General features: G+C 37.9%; 1 protein-coding gene across 1 annotated transcript; it reads right to left on the bottom strand.

Annotated features, from left to right (window-relative positions):
- Nucleotides 1-1,433: 1,433 nt before the first annotated feature.
- On the bottom strand, nt 1,434-21,136 carry spt4 (Transcription elongation factor subunit spt4). The gene is made up of 4 exons (XM_067156240.2): nt 20,971-21,136; nt 20,698-20,804; nt 13,625-13,680; nt 1,434-1,701 (listed from the first exon to the last, which is right to left on the bottom strand). Exons 1-4 carry the CDS (start codon nt 21,037-21,039, stop codon nt 1,583-1,585), a joined length of 351 nt encoding a protein of 116 aa, XP_067012341.1. The 5' UTR covers nt 21,040-21,136; the 3' UTR covers nt 1,434-1,582.
- Between the last annotated feature and the right edge of the window lie 54 nt (nt 21,137-21,190).

Raw genomic sequence — 21,190 nt, forward strand, 5'->3', positions numbered from 1 at the left:
TTGTCCTTACATTTCGCCTCATTTCGTGCTATTAGGGGCCGACGACCTAAATGTTAGGCCCCCTTAAACAACAAGCATCATCATCATCATCATCATCATCATCATCATCATCATCACACAGTGGTTGTCTTAAATTTTCTCAGCTTGTTGGGAGTTCAGATTCCCAGTAGGTGCAGCCTGTTCTTCAAGTTCATTCCCTGCAATACCCACGTGGCTGGAAGCCACATGAAAATGATTCTAAAGCCAGAAGACGCTTGGGAAAATGACCATAGAGAAGTTGAACATAACTCATTGAACTTTGCAAATCAGCAGTTCTCTATTCTGCTTTGACAACCTGGGTATTTTTCTTTAGAGAATCTCAAAGATCAAGCAACCAACCATTGGGGAGTTAAAAAATAATGCAAGAGCAGAAACTTAAGCGTCAAAGCGTCACAGAGGGAAACTCTGGAAAAAGCCTATCTTTGTGAAGAAGCGAATGGTAGTCATTTGAAAAACAATTTACAGTTCTTCAGTCTTACAAGTTAAAAACTTCATCCTTGTTCCGTATTGACTCCGAAATTTAAATTATAATGGTTGGGGAGATCCACCAAATCAATACAGCCTTAAAATCACTCTTTGCGATCAATTATTTTTACAAAAAACACAGTATATGTTTCAGCTTCTAAGAGCCATTTTCAGCTGTTTCAATAGTCTAAATTAAAATAGCCATAAATAAGATATTGTCTACACGATGGTGTGCACAAACAATTATCTTTTTTTGTGGGACTGTTGTAATTTGAAGAAACAATATTTTAAAATTTTAATCTGGACTGTGAACTTATTTTAAGATTTGAGTTGAATGTACTTGGTACATACTGTGTACACAGTGTTTTAATGTGTTAGATCTTGCTATGTTTTTTGTAAATATAATTGATTGCAAAGAGTGATTGTAAGGCTATATTGATTTGGTGGATCTCCCCAACCATTATAATTTAAATAGAAGTGCTTCAGTCTGTTGAAAACACGAAATGTAACGTTATAATATACCTATAAAAATGAACAACTCTTTTGAAAGACGTAATTTTCCATAAATAGTGTGTCACCATATTCCAAACATTTTTACTGACATGTGGCGCCTAGAATATTGCAATGATGGTAGGCTGGCATGTAGTGCATTTTGTATTGTTCCATGCCTTCAGCTATGGTGTTCTGCTAGTTGGGTCATTTGCTCCAGGTTGGTATTGAGTAAGGTTTCTAAAAGGTCAGTTCAGACATGTCTTCGTAGAGTGTAAACCTTTCCCATGTTTAGCAGAAACATTGATCAAAACAATATATATATAATTGTATATTCCAATGTGTTGCCATACGCTAAATAAATAAATAATTGATCAAAACAAAGAACTTATAGATTCATGAACATGTAGAGACCATGCAAGTTTCTAAAACCAATACTGTGTGGGAAGAAGCAATAAACTTAATTTTATCGGTCAACAATGTGGGAAAGAAGGAAAGAATCAGCTTGTTGCTTACAATACGAATATATATTAAGAAAACGTAGTTTAAAGAGCACTTGAACACGCATGATAATTAAGAAATAATATGGCTATCGCTGGCTTGTGTCACGAGGACGATAGACAAGTCCTCGACTCTTCATCTCCCTGACAACACCTGCTGGCAATCTGCCCGATACGGAGATGGCATAAATTCCCTTGCAGAAACGATCTGTAAAGAAAGCAAATACACAAGATTATTTCGTTCCATAAAATGCATTACATTTATTTTATAATCATGGTTTATTGTAAAATAATAATAATTATTATTATTAACAAACATCAAGCTGGCACCCAGAGAGCTCACAATGGGACAAGACAAAATGAGACGAGAAGATGAGTTCAAGTATGAGAGAAATGACAATACCAAAATTTATTATTTAAGCAAGCCTCAGACCTATTGGAAGTAACAGGATACAACTTCTATTTGACAGGTTGAAAACAACTTGGCGAAGAAAATGGAATTCGATGGGGAGCTATCAATATTAACCCATTTGATTGTAATGTCCTACACATAGGATACAGGCGAGTATGTTCAAATTTTTCTCTGAATTATTGAGTACAATTTATGAATTTCAGGTTTTTTTGTTCAGTTTTGTCTTTAAATGTTCTATAAAATATTCCTTAAAAGGAAGCAATTAAGTACCGCCTTATTCAATACAATACAAATCTTTAAATGTCTAAATCTTTAACAAATGTTTTCACCATAACTTAGCCTTTTTCAGCCATGGAAATCAGTGGACATACAATAGTTCAAATCATGAAATTGATAAACATACATACACTGAAAATCTCTAAAAATGAGTGTTACATTAAAACTGTTTCTCTTAAATTTGAAATGTCCACATCAATGAAGCATGATTACATAAGCTTGAAGAGATCATTCTTAAACATTCATTGAAACATAACATTTTGACGCGTAAAGACGCAGTCATATTATATTTTCTTGACAAATGTCCTTGATGTAGGAAGCGTGAAGTCATGAAAATTCCAGTTGTAAAAATTATTCTGATTGAAGGCAACAGCAGGCGGTTCCAACAGCTGATCTGTGGCAGTCTGGCAACTCTTAACATTGCAAGGAATCGGTTTCATTTCCCATCATCATCATCTCCCTTTATACAGCTGTAGCCAGGTAGGGGCAAATATTGTTCCTCTTCACTTTCTTTGCTCTTCATTTCCCACATAAAATCTTATCATCATCATCATCATCATCATCATCATCATCATCATTATTTTACAGTTCCAGTTTCCTGGGTACTGTTAGCAAGCCTTTTCCATTCTGTCTTATTGAGATACGTTCTGTTGTTAATGATGTCTTCCAGTGTCCTTCCCTGATCTGCAATGACCATCTTTACGATGTCCATCCAGTGGGTTCTTGGTCTTCCTACCATCCGTTTCCCTGCCACATGTTGCTCTGAGTTAACATATGCTGTCCTTGTTGGCTCCACACTCATTACATGCCCAAACCACCTCAGTCTGGACATGCAGATCCGATCTAACAATGATGTAACGATCCCAGCTCCACATCATTCCTCAACTTGTCCAGTTTTTTGAATTGTGGACCTAAGGAACTTCATCTCAGATGCCTGCAACCTTGAGGAGTCTTTCTTAGTGAGGGTGCAGATTTCAATACCATAGGTTAAGACTGGTATGAAGTACTAATTGAACATCACCAGCTTTGATTTTGTTGGTACTTTGGGATCCCAAGGGAGTGTTCATACTTGCTGGTAAAAGTGAGAGCTCTTCTGCACTCTATTTGCCACCTCCTTTGTGGCTAGTGTATCTCGAGATATTACACTGCCGAGGTATGTAAAGCTTTCCACACTTTCTAGTGGATGGTTTCCTAGCATGATGTTCGCTGGTCGTCCCTCTCTGTTTATTGCCATCATTACTATTTTGAGTTCGCTTACCTTGAGATTGAACTCCTGGAACTTTACTTTATTTACATTAAATCAATAAAAGAAAACTTCCACCTGTTTTATACTATATAATTATATTCTTTAAGCAAATTAATTACTTGTAGAACATGTTTCATTCCTTAAGAACATTATCAGCTGTATAGCATCCCTTAGATGAAATGAGAGAGAATATTTCCCTTCTAAAAAAAAAAACATCTTAAAATAGTACCTATGTTATGCTTAAAACAAATCTAATTAAAAAAAGATAAAAATAATAAAATATGTGGGAAGGGTTGAGTGGGGCAGTGAAATGGGAAGTGAAGATGGATCTACTTGTGTTTTAACATAATTTAAAACAATTTCCTATTCACTTTAATGTAAACTCTCAACTTAGTGAACACATGTTTACGCAACTGAAACTTTATCAACATAACACACAATATTTTATCTGGAACAGGATAAACTCGCACTGCAGTTTAAGACTCCCGGACCATTGGGCTACAAACGTTCATCTCTTGAAGCACGGAACTTGAGCCATTTACGAGGATCACAGAAATCCACAGCCTGTTCCCAGTTTCAACCGAGTCAGGAATGGAATGAATGAAGCCCCCATCTAACGACGAGGATAGGAACTGTGCAGGCTGCTAAAGCCTGCCGCACTCCTCCAAGGCAATGATTAATGACGGAATGAAATGATATCGGAGAGTGAAGCTGGAATGAAAGATGGCGGGGGAAACTGGAGTATCTGGAGAAAAACCTGTTCTGCCTCCATTTTATCCAGCAAGAATCTCTACTGGACTGACCGAAATGTGAACAACTGACCCCAGTGGGTGGGGAACGCAGACGAAGAATACATCCTCAGTACCCCTGCCTGTCATAAGAGGCGACTAAAAGGGGCTTGCAAGGGATTATTGTATCAGAACCATGAAACTACTTGTGATTAGTACCATCACACGGGGAACACCATGGGTCGCCTTTACTTGCGAGTAGTACCACTATGTTAGGTACACAATAGGTTTGTGATTAGTAGCAGCAGACAGTGGTTCACTGTGGGTTTCCAGTACCCGTTATTAGTACCATTGTGAGAAACGCCACGGGTCTGGGTGTTGCCAGTGATTAGTACCACTATATGAGCGACATTGTGGGTCTGCGTTACCTGTGATTAGTACCCACTATATGAGGAACACCACGGGAATATTGACGCCCATGATTAGTACACCTAGGTGAGGAACATCATAGGTCTGCGTTACCTGTGTGATGTACAATACTTGTGAGTAGTACCATAGTGTGTGGAGCACTGTGAGTCTACGCTACTTTTGATTAGTATTGCAACACAACAAATACCATGGTTCTACTTTAATAACAGTAAGTACCATTATGAGGGGCCATTGACCTGGATTTTGGACCCCTTTAGACAAAGAGCATTCTCGATTCAGCAGGATTGTGCTTTAGGAGTCCCTTGGTCAGTAATACTATTGTTTATGATAGTTTCTGAGTCGGATCAAGCAACAGTTTTAAATTCATATCCATGCATTCATTCGTTATCACATTTTTTATTCTGGTCAGTGGATGATTTTGAACTTTTAAATTGTCATTACGTTTCGTACCATTAGGGGCCGATGACCTAGATGTTAGGTCCATTTAAACAACAAGCATCATCATCATCATCATCATCAGTGAACTACAGAACCCAGCTGTGAGAGGCCGGCGCAGTGCCGCTTGAGTGACGGAGGCTTTTACAAGGACCACATTTTCAATTAATATGCCGTAACATCCTTTTTTAGAATTTCTTGCCTTCAGAGTACTGCATATTGGATCTTCTGTGTTAATATACATTCCCATGGATCAGGCAGGCTTCAGACCAGGTCGCAGCTGTTGTGATCAAGTTTTGGCACTTACAACATTCATAGAAATGGGGTTCCAAAGACAATTGAAAATATCTGTTGCTTTTGTTGATCTCACTGCTGCATTTGATACCGTGTGGAGGGAAGGTATGGTCTATAAACTTCTCCGGGTCATACCATGCATAAAGATAGCAAAACTTATTAACAATATGTTGAGTGATAGGAGGCTTCAGGTTATTATCAGGAACAATGTGAGCAAGGAGAGGAAGCTTAAAAATGGTTTGCCTCAAGGTTCAGTCCTATCGCCACTCCTGTACAGCTTATATATACCTGATCTTCCTGAAGTTACATCACGGAAATTCTGCTACACTGATAATATAGCATTAGCTGTGCAACACAAAGAACTGGAGAGAACTGAAGAGATGTTAACAAGGGATTTGTCCATCTTGGAAACTTACTTCAGGAACTGAAGACTCAAGCCCAGCACCAATTAAACGGAGGTGTCTTGTTTCCATGTAAACAATCACTTAGCAAATACTAAATTGAATGTAAGTTTCTGTGGCAGGATACTTCACCACAACTGGAACCCAAAATATCTTGGAGTAACCTTGGATCGAACACTATCCTACAAGCAACATCTGCAGGGCTCTGCACAGAAACTGAAAACACGTAACATCATCATTCATAAGCTTTGTGGAACTACCTGGGGTTCTTCGGCAAGCGTTTTACGGACTTCAGCGTTAGGCTTGGTGTATTCAAGGGCTGAGTACTGTGCTCCAGTATGGATGAACAGTCATCACACAAGACTCATTGATACTGAATTGAATTCCACTATGCGCATAATAATTGGCACAATTTGATCTACACCAACTCATTGGCTCCCGCTTCTATCTGGAATAATGCCATCTGACTTATGTAGATCCACCGCTCTCATCAAGGAATTCAATAAAATCTTAAGGAACCCCAATCTACCTGTACATGAAGATCTACGAACTATCAACCAAAACAGATTACGTTCATGCCATCCAACTTTACGTACCGCCTTAGACATGGTTGCTAGAGGCTACGACCCAACTACAGAGTGGAAAAGACGGTGGGAAGCAGCAACAGAGATGCACCTGCACAGTATGTTCTCGAATGCCAAACTTCCAAGTGGATTCCAGCTACCACGTAAAACATGGTCTGCTCTGAACAGAACAGGCCATGTTAGATGCAGAGACATGTTGTTTAAATGGTACAAGTTGCCGACACCTGCATGTGACTGTGGAGCTGCAAGACAAACCATACATCATATTGTCAGAGAGTGTGAAACGCGGGCATATACAGGCAGCAAAGTGGATTTTCTGATGGCAACTCCAGAAGCAATACAGTGGATCAATGATCTTGACATTCAGTTGGAGGGAGCCTTTTCTTGTTCATTGTTTTCTCGTTATGTAAATACTTTTGTTTTTTCTGAACTCAACTTGATTGTATGGGCCATACGCTAAATAAATAAATGTGTTAATATAAACAAAACTGCTAACTTACATAAATTAATGAAAGAGAACAAACCCTAATATAGGAACTCTTCAAAAACAACCAAAATATAATTTGCTATTAAAGAAATACAGAGGTTATTCATCTGAATATGTTTTGTGGTGTGGGTTACTGTAATCACGTCCAAGTTCATGAACCACGGGCAACGGCTGAGTGGCCTAGTAAGAGGTCGAGAGAGTTGGGATACCAGTTGCTAAAAGAATGGGAGTAGGCAGCTTGGACATTCCGATTTATGGCCTCCCTTGTACTCAGGCAGCTAGGACTATATAATTTACCGGTGGTCCCTACACCATTAGAGGAGAGATCCTCAATGGAACTATGTGTAAGCAGGGTAGCATCCTGCTTCACAGAATTTTCATCTTGCACGCTCAGAATATTTTAAATGAGGTGCAGCAAAGCGAGTTCACAGTTGCGATCGGCAGTATTCTGTAAGAAGGAAGACAGCTCCTGGATGAAACTATCTTTACATCAGTCTGATTTCAAACCAAATTTGCTTTATGGGAGTGAAAGATGGGTGGACTTAGGGTATCTTATTCATAATTTAGAAGTAACAAACAAAAAAGTAGTGAGAATGATCACTGATACAAACAGGTGGGAACAAAGGCAGGAAGGTACTTGGAATGAGTAGATAAGGCTAAGTTAGGAATGAACTCAATGGATGAAGTTATACCTTCAATCAATCAATCAATCAATCAATCAATCAATCAATCAATACTGATCTGCATTTAGGGCAGTCGCCCAGGTGGCAGATTCCCTATTTGTTGTTTTCCTAGCCTTTTCCTAAATGATTTCAAAGAAATTGGAAATTTATTGAACATCCCTCTTGGTAAGTTATTCCAATCCCTAACTCCCCTTCCTATAAATGAATATTTGCCCCAGTTTGTCCTCTTGAATTCCAACTTTATCTTCATATTGTGATCTTTCCTACTTTTATAAACGCCACTCAAACTTATTCGTCCACTAATGTCATTCCACACCATCTCTCCGGTGACAGCCCGGAACATACCACTTAGTCGAGCAGCTCTTCTTTCTCTCAATTCTTCCCAACCCAAACATTGCAACATTTTTGTAACGCTACTCTTTTGTCGGAAATCGCCCAGAACAAATCGAGTTGCTTTTCTTTGGATTTTTTCCAGTTCTTGAATCAGGTAATCCTGGTGAGGGTCCCATGCACTGGAACCATACTCTAGTTGGGGTCTTACCAGAGATTTATATGCCCTCTCCTTTACATCCTTACTACAACCCCTAAACACCCTCATAACCATGTGCAGAGATCTGTACCCTTTATTTACAATCCCATTTATGTGATTACCCCAATGAAGATCTTTCCTTATATTAACACCTAGATACTTACAATGATCCCCAAAAGGAACTTTCACCCCATCAACGCAGTAATTAAAACTGAGAGGACTTTTCCTACTTGTAAAACTCACAACCTGACTTTTAACCCCGTTTATCAACATACCATTGCCTGCTGTCCATCTCACAACATTTTCGAGGTCACGTTGCAGTTGCTAACAATCTTGTAACTTATTTATCACTCTATAGAGAATAACATCATCCGCAAAAAGCCTTCCCTCCGATTCCACTCCTTTACTCATATCATATTGTACGCATAAACTGGCTTCGGTGGTGAGGTCATGCGAGACTAATGGAGGAGGATAGCTAATATTAATAATCATACAGTCTCAATTACCGTGTGCAAGTACTTTAATTTGGCTGCTTGCCTGTAAATTTTAATATTCCATTTTACTCCAGGCCTACTAGATGGCAGAGTAAACTGAATTTCTCTTGGGCGTCTATGATTGAGTTTTAATGAATTTTGTTGGGTAAACACCAAATGTAAAAACACGTCAACAACATACGGCATGGAGTATCGAAACTGGACTTTTTCCCGCCCTTCAAAAATCCAGCTACCTCTGCTGTGTTTGAACCCGCTATCTTGAAATACCACCGATCCACAGAGGAAGCTAGGAGGATACGTTACCTAGAAGAAGAATGGACTTGGTTATGGAGGGTAAGAGAAGTAGAGGGAGACCAAGACGATGATGGTTAGACTCAATTTCTAATGATTTAAAGATAAGAAGTATTGAACTAAACGAGGTCATGGAATTAGTTTCAAATAGAGTTATTAAATTCACAAGGGCATGCAGACTGAACGCTGAAAGGCATAACAGTCTGTAATGAAGATAGATGTATGATGTACTCATCTCAATTATGCTCTCTCTTGATTTTTTTTTTACAAAAGCAGTGTTTTTTTTCTGCTAGTTGCTTTATGTCACACCGACACAGATCGGTCTTATGGCGATGATGGGATAGGAAAGGTCTAGGAGTGGGAAGGAAGCAGCCGTGGCCTGAACTAAGGTACAGCCCCAGCATTTGCCTGGTGTCAAAAAAGAAACCACAGAAAACCATTTTCAGGGCTGCCGACAGTGGGGTTTGAACCCACTACCTCCCGGATACAAGCTCACAGCCGCGCGCCCCTAACTGAAATGCCAACTTGTCCGGTAAAACAGTGTATTTAACTGTAAAGCTTACCTATACATAGTATAAAGTGAAGTCAGTCCATTTTCTCTGTCTGTTTGAAATCACTAATCTCAGGAAGTAATGAACGAATTTAATTCCAGTTTTCACCAATTAGAGTGTCTATCGAGGAACATTTATGTGTATAATTAATTAATACATATATGTTGTAGTACATTAGCTGAGCTGTCATGGTTTATGTCAAGCAAGCAAGCAAGCAAGTCGTATAGATGTGATATATTGTATACTGCAACGTTATGGAAGATTGTGTCCCTTTGTTTCAGGCTATTTTATTTAGTTGTGCTTGTTGCAGTACTGAGACTATTTCTAGACATCGCATCTATGTAACAATTATTGGTGTCTCTTTAAACTACGCTTAACAACAAACTGACCACTGAATATAGACCGACTTAAATCCGTTGAAGATGGTGAAGACTACAAGTACGATGTACACAGCAGAGTATAAACCTCCAAAGATCCATCCCTTAATAATGATGTAGTTCTCAATTAACAAAAACACAACGGAAAAAAATACTGCAAGTTTAATCCTTTAACTTTCACTAATTTCATTTGAAACTCCGATAAATTCACTAACAGTACAGTATTTGAAAAACCAAGAAACAAAGGAGAATTAGCCAAATCTTTCAATTTAATTGGCATATTTAATATGACTTGGACACAATATTATGTCATTAACGATACATTTTGATTGTAAAAAAAAAGTTTTTTTTTTTTAAGCAGTGACAAAAAAATGTATTGTGTAAAACATTTTCAATGAACAAAATTATTATGTATAAGGTTTAATGTATGACTCAACCTTAAGAAAATCGTATAAAAGATGGCTGAAGATGCTTGATACAGCGAGCGAAACATATACCAATTAACATTTGTTTTGTACTGTCCCTTTAGAGATAAACATTTTATGTATTGAATTGAGTGGATAATAAAAATAAGAATTGTAAACACTAGTAGTAAGTTCAATATGGGTAAAAACATGAAATTGGTCTTATGCAATAAGTGATATGTTCTGAGCTGTCAACGGAGAGATGGCATGCAATGTCATTAGTAAACAAATAGGTTTGAGTGGTGTCTTTAAAAGTAGGAAAGATCACAATATGAAGATAAAGTTGGAATTCAAGAGGATGCATTGGGGCAAGTACTCATTTATAGGAAGGGGAGTTAGGGATTGGAATAACTTATCAAGGGAGATGTTCAATAAATATCAAATTTCTTTGAAATCATTTAAGAAAATGGTAGGGAATCTGCCACCCAGGTGACTATCCTAAATGCAGTTCAGGATCAATTGATTGATTGATAAATAATGGCAGAGGAGTGTTCACGGCTATCGGCGGCCTGGTCATTCCAGCACTGGGGCTTTGGACTCTCAGATCGGCACTGTAGTACTGGTAACTAATCACATTTTGTTCCGCATTGAAGATAACAATAAGTAAAATTCTCTCAAGAATAAAATTTACTGTGTCCACCTATTCAATACAATTATATTCTGTAGTGACTAAATCCTACATGAATTACAAACACTAAGTAGGAACATGTTTCGCCCAAGTTTTGGTCATCTTCAGCCTAATAGTAATCTTATCAGCAGAAAGGCACAGCTATGGGAGACCCTCTTTCTGGCATTCTAGCAGATGTTTACATGGATTCAATAGAACATACAAAAATTATTTCACAAATAAAGGGTATTTGTTTATGGCTAAGATTTGTTGCAGAAACTTTCGTGATCATCAATAAGGGCATTACTAATAGTGACGATATATTAGTTTCACTAAACAAAATAGATCCTAATATCAAATTTACCGAAGACGATGAGGTCAATAATTCTTTAAATTTTTTAGATTTAACAGTTACATGCTTGAATAACACTTTTGAATTTCAAGTTTTTAGGAAACCTACTCATTCACCCATAACTATTAAAGATTCATCCTAGCATCCTAAGACGCAAAAACTAGCTGCCTATCATAGTCTAATATTTAGGGCACTAAAAATTCCTCTTTTGCCAAAAAGTTTGGAAATAGAGCTGAATTACATAAGACAGCTCAGTTCAATGGCAAAATAAATGCAATCAATCGGTTAGTTAATAAGATCAAAATTAGGCTATCTTCTAAACTAGTACCAGAGAAATCAAAGAAAAATAGCTACGCCACATTTACGTATAACAGCCCGGCTATTCATCAGATCACTAATGTTTTAAATAAAAACAACGTCAACATAGCCTTCAGGACAGTAAATAATAATCAGAACATATTCCTCAACCACAATAAAGTCAATAATAATGCTTACTCAAGATCTGGTGTTTATAGGTTAAAATGTACACAGTGTGGGTTCACGTATCTTGGTCAAACAGGGAGAAGCTTGTACACAAGGTATCTGGAACATTACAATGCTTCCAAACATAACAAGTATTCAGCCATGAGCCAGCATATGAGTGAAACGGGACATAAATTCACCTTAATGGAGAAAGATTTGACGATCGTTAGAAGCCTAGGTAAGGGGAAGTTATTGACTGAGATGGAAAACTTGTACATTTATTTGGAGCAAACTTATAATAAAAATAATAATCTCAACCACGTCATTGACAACAAAAATCCGTTATTTATATGAGGCAACTCCACGGTTAATCCAGGCTGTAAATCAGAATAAAGTCCCCAGTATGTTTCAGTCACAGCATGCATGTGTTCCAATTACCACGCCTAATGCTGGGCCCGCCCAATCCAATTCGAGTAATGCCTCTCTGGCAATAACACAGGTGCACGAGTTAAAACTCACTTCACCAGAAGTAACAAGGTCAGTCGTTCAGACACAATCAGAACAAGTGGATCCAGCTAACATCTGACTGGACAAGTAAGTTTGTCCACTTTTATGGGGTATAACACTTTCACTTTACAATTATTACGTGGACTCTACATTCATCATTCTAAATTCCTTTTTTCTCTTATTCAGTTACAGACAATACTCATAAATCCTCCCAAACAACGAGAACATTAATCCGACAAGAGCGGCACAAAATTCCAGGAAACATCAGCACAAAATTCCAGGAAACATTTTATCAGATGAGGACCTGACTAATGAATGATATTAACAATATGTTCCAACATACATGTTTTAACAATAAAATATTACCATCCAACCATGCTTCTTTCTAAAGGAATATTCAAACCCAACAAGATGCAGCATTATACCACGATTCCTGTTTCGTAACAGTATACTTACGACGTAGGTGACCATAACCACCTTTCAACGAACACAACTGTATAAACCTTCAACCTAATGTTTCATCCATACAGTTGGAGAAGCTCCAATTTACGCTGTGGTCAATTCTAGTCAAAGTGAACACATTTGCAAAAACTTTCATCCATACAGTAGGAGAAGTTCCAATTTACGCTTTAGACAATTTCTAGTCATTGTAAGATAATTTTAATTGCTTCCTGGTCACAAATTCTGGCTCTTAATTAATGTACACATTGTAAACTATGTAAATATCACCTATAGCACAACTTTTTGTAAAAATTGTTTAGCATAAGACCATTGTATTTAGTTTTAAGTTCCAATGTTTAATAGATGTAAAGACTTGACCTTAAGATTATTATGAGGCTGAAGATGCCCAAAACTAGGGCGAAACATGTTCTTAATTAGTGCTTGTAATTCATGTAGGATTTAATCACTACAGAATATAATTCTATTGAATAGGTGGACACAGTAAATTTTATTCTTGAAAGAATTTTACTTACTGTAGTACTGTTCATTAAAAGCGAGAAAATATGCAGTTTTTTATTTGATTGAGTATTTTCTATGATAACATTGCTTTTAATCGCTACAATCCGACTGACTTTTTTAATGACCTATGTTGACTTCAGTTAGAAAACCATAAAGACAGTCTTTCTGAGAATCCGTAGCGAAGCACGGGCACATCAGCTAGTAGTTTATGTAGTAGCGAAGACATAACCTATTCTGTCGCTGTTGAACAAATAATAATAATTTTTAATGATTTTGGTTTTCTGCCCCACTTAACTATTTTTACTGCTATTGGAGAAGCTGAGGGGCCGGGATTTTGTCCCGCAGGAGTTCTTTAATGTGCCAGTAAATCTACTGACACAAGGCTAACGTATTTGAGTATCTTCAAATACCACCAGACTGAGACAGGATCGAACCTGCCAAGTTGGGTTTAGAAGGCCAGCAGATCAACCATGTGAGCGACTCAGTCCAGCTGTCGAACAAATGACAACCATCATGGTCAAGTTAATAGATAAAAATGACAACCAAGATGGAAGATACTTACTAATTCTCTGCCATTTGCAGACCCAACTGTCTTCCGGACTCATTGCAGCAATCATCCTTAAAAAAAAAAAAAAGTTTTTTAAAATGCAAAATTGTTATACATAGAGTAAATGCTAGATTCAAACAGTTCAAACGGGAAGTGGTTTGCCCTTGAGAAGCTATCCAGAATTGTTCACCCAAGCAGCTGTTACGTTATCAGGTTATCCCAAACGCTAATGCACTGCGCTCAGCAGAAAATTTCACTGCATTTTCGCTGGTGCTAGGCCAAAATAATTTTATATCTTAAAAATGACCACAACAGAAACAACTTCCCATTTGACACACACTGTAGCAGTTGTCACACTATAATTCTCCTGTAAGTTACACAATGATATTTGCACACAATCCCAACCCAGCAGATATAATGAAACCTGATATTTTGTACATTAGGTAGTTCATGCATTTTTGTGTTTGTGTGCATAACAATTTGTCAGTTTCAACACTTAATTAATCTGAATCTGTACCCATTATAATTTTTATTAGCAAGAAAACTAATGGAGAATTCTTACTTCTTTGCTAACATATAAATCTGAATGTTCAACCTTCCTTTCAAGCAAAAACCACTTGACCAATTGTGCTCAAATTTGGCAAGCTTATAGCTGATATCTTCAGTTAATATATAGGCTACTTACCATCACACTGTCTTTTAAGAGGGTCATGCAACAAACGAAAATGTGAAGCAAGTCAAAGAAAAATGTTCTCTGGCATCTTTAAAAGTGAATATGTTGTCTGCAGGGTTAGTAACATTAACAAATGGCGTCTACCAAGTGTATTCAGAATTAATGTTTGGAAAAATGTATATGCATTTGTTCTTTTCCAACACTATTCAATGAGAAGTAAAATATTACAAACAAAAAGAGCATACCTATAGCATTTAGAATACAATTTCCTATAAAAATGCTCAGATATGTCTTCTATAGTGCTATTAAAACAACGTGCGTGTTCTGACAGCTCTCAGCATGGTAGTAGGAGGTGGGAGTTACTATGGCAACCAGTACACGCCTCACGTTTCAGCCAATCCCAACTCGACATGCGCTCTCCCTTTTCCTACCCCCGCTGTCTTAAAGCTTCGTGAGGCGGTCGGTCCGAGTTCCACGTTGCCAATATAGTATACCGCAGCACATGTAGCTGGGCTATATAACAATGTCTACTTTGAGTGATATCATTGTCTGTATAGTGTGTTTTTGAAATCAACTACATATTATAGTGCTATTGTGTTCATGTTAATAAAGTGTATAGTTATCGAGGCTGGCATTCTAGTGTAGTGTAAATTATAGTATTGTGTAGCATAGTGTAATTTTAACACCGTCTCATTTACTGAACTCAAAATGTTGCAACCCATTCATAGCGCCGATAAACGACGAGGGCGACTAAGAATGTATTCACCTCGAGAAAAGGCAAGTGTAATGGGGAGGCATGGCTTCGCTATTCGTGGTCAAGCTCGCGTGTGTCTTAGGAGAATATTTTGAGGCTGAAAGGGAAAATGGAGGCCCACTGATAGACGTTAACAAAGTTGCAGAAAGAACAGCAGCAGCTTTAAAAATTTTTTTTTTTTCATTAGTGATTTGGTATATAGCTGGGTTAGTAAATGTGAAAGTTGCAAATGCCATCAAAAAGCAAAATATTAACACTGCCTTCAAGACCCAAAATACGAACCGAAACGTTTTCTTCAACCACAATAAAGTTAATACAAATAGTAATCAATATCAAGGATCTGGAATATATAGGCTCACGTGCGCAGAGTGCAATTTTTCATACGTTGGCCAGACTGGCCGAAGCTTTATAATAAGATATCTTGAACATGTAAATGCAGCCAAACACAGGAAACATTCTGCAATGAGTACACACATGCAAGAAACTGGACACAGTTACTATTGAAAGGGATTTAAAAATCTTAAGAAGAGTAGAAAAAGGAAAAGAAATGACGGAATTGGAAAACATATACATTCGTTTAGATCAACAATACAATAAAAATAAAAACCTAAATGACGAAATAGAAATAAAGAATCCCATCTTATTACAATTACCGGAACTAATACAAATACTCAAATCAAATATAAATAAATTCTATAAACATTTTAATCCGATAAAAGTTAATGGCTTATTGACACAAACAAACTCAACTCCTCCCTTCACTTCCCCTAGACTATCCCCTCCACAGTCTACTGCAGCTACCAATGCGCCACCTACCTTAACTTCCCATTCCCCCTCCCTGCCAAAACGTAAACTCATCCACACTCACTCATACAACACAAGAAGTGCAAACAGGATAACAAGTAGTTCTCAAGAGGCTAGGAGTAACATCAAACAATTACGCAGCAGAAAGGAAAGTAAGTGACAATTCTTCCAATAAGATGTTATACAGAAATACAATCATACAACCATAAACATATAAATTTTTATCTTTCATTACAGATACACCAACGAGCCATTATGGAACGTTTGAGAACATTTAAAATCCAATATCACATTCAAAAAGTGTTTCATCAACAAGTTTGTTCACGAACAATTTTACCCCATTGATAATATAAATTAATACCAATATATTTTATAAATGTTACTCCAGCAACGAGAACAAGTCTATCGACCATAATGACAATTATCAACTGCAGAAAATATTCAATACTGTTATGAAATTTTAATGACAATTATGTAAGTTAAGTAACGGGAATCAACACAACTAGCCAGATTTCAAAGTTTTTTATTTTATTTTATTCTTATTTTTAAACAATTTTAAAAGATGTTCACCGGATGAGTTTCGGCGATAAAATGTTTGGACTGAAGAAGATTTTAGACAAAAAGTGTTAACTTAAGACATAATTTTATTGTTGTGTGACTTTTAAAAAGTTTTAAGATTGTCAATTAATTTTATAGGAGTAATCTTGAACCAAAAGAATTGTTTTATGATCTTACACAATCTTAGATTAATGGCTGATGATGCTCACGAAAAGGAGCGAAACATGTACCATGTAAACATCATAATAAATATGTAAGTTTGTAATATATTTTTATTGTATTGAAAAGGTGGCAATTGGCAAAACTAAAGGAATTGTATCACACAGATAGGTCTTACGGCGACGATGGGACAGGAAAGGGCTAGGAGTGGGAAGGAAGCGGCCGTGGCCTTAATTAAGGTACAGCCCCAGCATTAACACGTGGTTTATGAAGAGGAATAGCCGTAAGATCAGCCAATATAGTTGGGATGGACAGTATGGAATACTCATCGATTTTATAATAACAGCCGGGCTGAGTGGCTCAGACGGTTAAGGCGCTGGCCTTCTAACACCAACTTGGCAGGTTCGATCCTGGCTCAGTCCGGTGGTATTTGAAGGTGCTCAAATACGACAGCCCAGTGTCGGTAGATTTACTGGCACGTAAAAGAACTCCTGCGGGACTAAATTCCGGCACCTCGGCGTCTCCGAAGACCTCAAAAAGTAGTTAGTGGGACATAAAACAAATAACATTATTATTATTTATAATAACAGACCGAGAATGGGGAAGATACACCATGAATACGAAGATAATCTCCAGTGAAAGTATGGAAGGTGATCGTAGATTATTAATTGTTGAATTAAAACAATTAAAAATCCCTAAAATTGTTCTGAGGAAGAAACCAAAGATCAGGATTTGGGAATTGGAGGAGGAGGAGAAAAGAATGGCAATTCAAGATTGTGTAAAACAGAAGTTGCCTAACACAGAAATACGAAGGGGAGAATAATTTTGTTTGTTTGTTCAGTCCGTCAGCGCTAACGCTGGTGGGATCCTCAACAGCTCTGCCATCAGCTGTCATAGATGGCTTAGGATTACTGCAAAGGCGTACTAGGGAAATGAGGAGTGAGGTAGTTTCCTGTTGCTTTCCTCACGAGCCAGAAGTTGCTATTACATATCAGTGCCAAGCCCACTGAAATGTATACATCAACCGACCCTATGAGCAACATTTTCACACCATTCATAGCAGGGACTGGCTGCATAAGGATTGGCACCTCAGTCACTTTCATATTGTCAAAGCCAAGGATAAGACAGAGACAGATCAATGAAAGTAACAACATTGCTCTAGCCTATACCAGAAGACATTGTGCATTGTAAACACTAGGTCCTGCCAGCAAAGGCATGGAGAATAAATAAATAAAATAAGTGTGGGACAATTTAAGACAAACATTTGTGGAAGCAGCAAATTAAATGTGCGAGAAAACAAAAGCAAAGGGTAAGGGAAAGGAGACACAGTGGTGGACAGACAAAATAAAAAAAGAAAGGAACAAGGTGAAGAAAGAAATGGATAAGGAAAAGCAAAAAACGTATCATAGGGGTGAGGATAAGATAGAAAGGTTATATGTGGAATACAAAAGATTGAAACTACAAATAAAGAGGAGTATCAAGGAAGAAAAGGAGAAATGTTGGGGAGAGTTTACCAACAAAATTGAGTAAGATAGTCAAGGAAATCAGAAACTACTATACAGAGTAATAAAATCGAAAAGAATAAATCAAGAAAAAATTAAGGCATTAGGGAGAGAAGATGGATCCATAGTACATGACGAAAAGGGTCTTCAGAAGGTGATGGCAAAGTATTTTGAAAAACATTTATAATGAGGATGACTGCTCGGAGGAAGAAGGAGATAAGAAAATGAAAATATAAACGGAGAAAAAGAAGAGAACCTGATAACATGGTTGGAACTTGAAAGGGCAGTGAAAGCAATGACCAAAGGTAAAGCAAGTGGAAAAGATGAATTCAATGCTGATATGATTAAGGCAGTAGGAAGCATTGGACTACAGTGGCTATACAGAGCCCTCAATGCCATATGGAAGGATGAAAGGATACCTGAAGATTGGCAACAAGGAAGCATTGTAACACTGTTCAAGAAAGGAAATAGGACGAAATGTGAAAATTATAGAGGTATAACCCTATTATCACATGGGCTAAAAATAATGGAGAAAGTCATACACAAAAGGCTGAGGGATATAATAAGTGGTGACTGATACATTTTATACAAAAAAAGGTCTCAAGCAAAGAAGTGGACTGTCGCCATTATTGTTCATTATATTGATGGATGAAATCACAAAATGTCTAAAACAGAGTATCAGTAGTGATGAAGTGAATGCTTTGGTATTTGCAGATGATGTGGTGATTTGGCAAAATAGAGAAAAGGAAGTACAAAGGAGATTGGACATTTGGAATGAAAATCTGAAGGAGTTTGGAATGGTAATCAGTAAAAAGAAAACTGTAGTCATGCACTGTGGAAAAGAGAAAAAGACAAGCCAAGTGAACATAGACGGAGAACGGATAGAGATTGTAGAACAGTTTACATATCTGGATAGCATTATTAATGGAAGTAATAAAATCAATCCTGAAATTAATAAGAATAAGTAAAGGCACAACATTTTATCATCAAGTCAGAGAGCTTTTATGGGATGACAAAGTACCCAAGAGAAGTAAATTAACATTATATAAACAGTATTTCATACCAATTGTAACATACAGACTAGAAATGCTGGTAACTAATAAGAGACGAGATAGTAAGACCCAAGCAGTAGAAATGAAATTTTTAAGAACATCGGTTAAAAAGAGAAGAAGAGATAGAATTCAAAATATTAAAATCAGAGAAGAGCTAAATATAGAACCATTAGTACAGAACATACAGAAAGCAACACTGAGATGGTTCGAACATGTAAAAAGAATGGGAAAGGAACAGGTAGCAAGAAGGGAATTGGAAAGAGAAGTTAAGGGAAAGAGTCCAGTTGGAAGACCAAGAAGGTGGATGGACTAAATTTGGAAGGACATTAGAGAAGCTGGACTGGATGTGGCGGAAGTTTTTTTTTTTTTTGCTAGTGGCTTTACGTCGCACCAACGCAGATAGGTCTTATGTCAACGAAAGGATAGTAAAGGATTAGGAGTTTGAAGGAGCAGCTGTGGCCTTAATTAAGGTACAACCCCAGCATTTGCCTGGTGTGAAAATGGGAAACCACGGAAAACCATCTTCAGGGCTGCCGACAGTGGGACTCAAACCCACTATCTCTCGGATGCAAGCTCACAGCAGCGCGCCTCTGACTGCACAGCCAATTCACCTGGTGTGTGGTGGAAGTAATGGAGCAGGAAAAGTGGAAGGACAGAAAGGAGTGGAGGAGGCTTGTTAACCACACCCGGGCGACTGGAGTGCGACACTGATGATGATGATGATGTCAGCAGACACATTTAATCATGCAAACTGACAGAGCAAAGGAAAGAATGTGGAATACAGGATAGGAATAATTTTATATGAACCTTACCATAATGTAGTGGAGGGTACAGCGCTGCAGCAGCATTACAGAATTCGTGCAACCTTGCGTCTAAAGGTGAGCTCTTAAACAGGGATTTGGCAAGATATCCCGGCAACTGGTGTTTCCTCCAGTCGAACCCTGGAAGGGAGTGGCTGCTGTGCTTGAAAATGTTGCCACCTGTTTTCTATATTCTGCGTTTGCATGGCAGGGCGATCGTTGGGCATCCTAATTCCGCTTTCCACAACTAGCCCACATAGAATACACCGCTATTGACAACCCTAATCAGTGCAGACCAATGGTATTTGCATAAGGGGAAACTAGAGGCCTAAGGCCACTTTGCAGCTCTAATCTGGAGCTTATGCCCCCACATCCCCTTTACCTGTCCCTATACCACCGGTCTGGTACAGGCCCTACCCTAACCTATCCAGACCAATGCTCTTGTCTACCCCTACCCTAACCAATCTAACAAAACGAATGGTCTCTGTCCAGGCCCTATCCTAACCAGTCCAGACCAATGGGGCTTAAGGCCACTTACGCCCCCAGACTCCCTTTGTGTGTCCCCGTATCACTGGTCTTGTTTATGCACTTCCCTAACCTATCCAGACCAATGATCTAGTCTAGCCCCTTCAGAGCGCGGTATGGCGATAAAATTACACCATGTAAATAACAGATTGCTTAACCTCATCACAGCTGCTTTCGAATGTACTGATGATATAGATTGGAGAACATCGTCAATCATACAGTAATTATAAACTTAAAATTATTACTGGACAATACACTTACCCATCAAAATTAGAACTGGTGCAGTCGTAAACATTGTCGCGGTTATTCTTCATTCGAAGGAACTCGTCACAGTTATCACACCCATCGTACTCGAATTGTTCAAACGTCTAGGAAAAGTAATACAACTTTATATTGACAATTAATGGTTACTCTCAAGAAAGAGCCCTTCCATCACTGAGATCTAGTTCAACAATTCTTACACTAGCCTACTACTTTAAGTCAGATGTTTGATCATGCACAAAGATGCTGAGATGTAATGTAAAAATATCTTACCTTAACTAATGAACAAACTAAACACGCTCGTAATCCCCTTAGGTCTTTTGGAATAGTTTCTAACGACATTATTACCGATATACATCAACTGATGGTCCACAAATTTCGCGTCAATATAACAATAACAAGAGCAAAGAATGGTCTCTACAAAAGCGAAATGTAAATACACAATCAGTTTTACCAATGCCAACCAATGCACTCGCTGGGAAACTTACCTTTC

The sequence above is a fragment of the Anabrus simplex genome, chromosome 12, assembly GCF_040414725.1.
Source record: "Anabrus simplex isolate iqAnaSimp1 chromosome 12, ASM4041472v1, whole genome shotgun sequence".
In the NCBI taxonomy this organism is placed as follows: domain Eukaryota; kingdom Metazoa; phylum Arthropoda; class Insecta; order Orthoptera; family Tettigoniidae; genus Anabrus; species Anabrus simplex.

Bases quoted from the DNA above. Each gene is read 5' to 3' on its own strand.
- spt4 (XM_067156240.2), bottom strand. From the start codon at position 21,039: ATGTCGTTAGAAACTATTCCAAAAGACCTAAGGGGATTACGAGCGTGT. The intron at 13,681-20,697 runs GTAAGTGTATTG...TTTTTTTTTAAG, and splicing joins ACCAGTTCTAATTTTGATGG to GATGATTGCTGCAATGAGTC. The intron at 1,702-13,624 runs GTAAGTATCTTC...CTTTCTTTACAG, and splicing joins CTGCAAATGGCAGAGAATTA to ATCGTTTCTGCAAGGGAATT.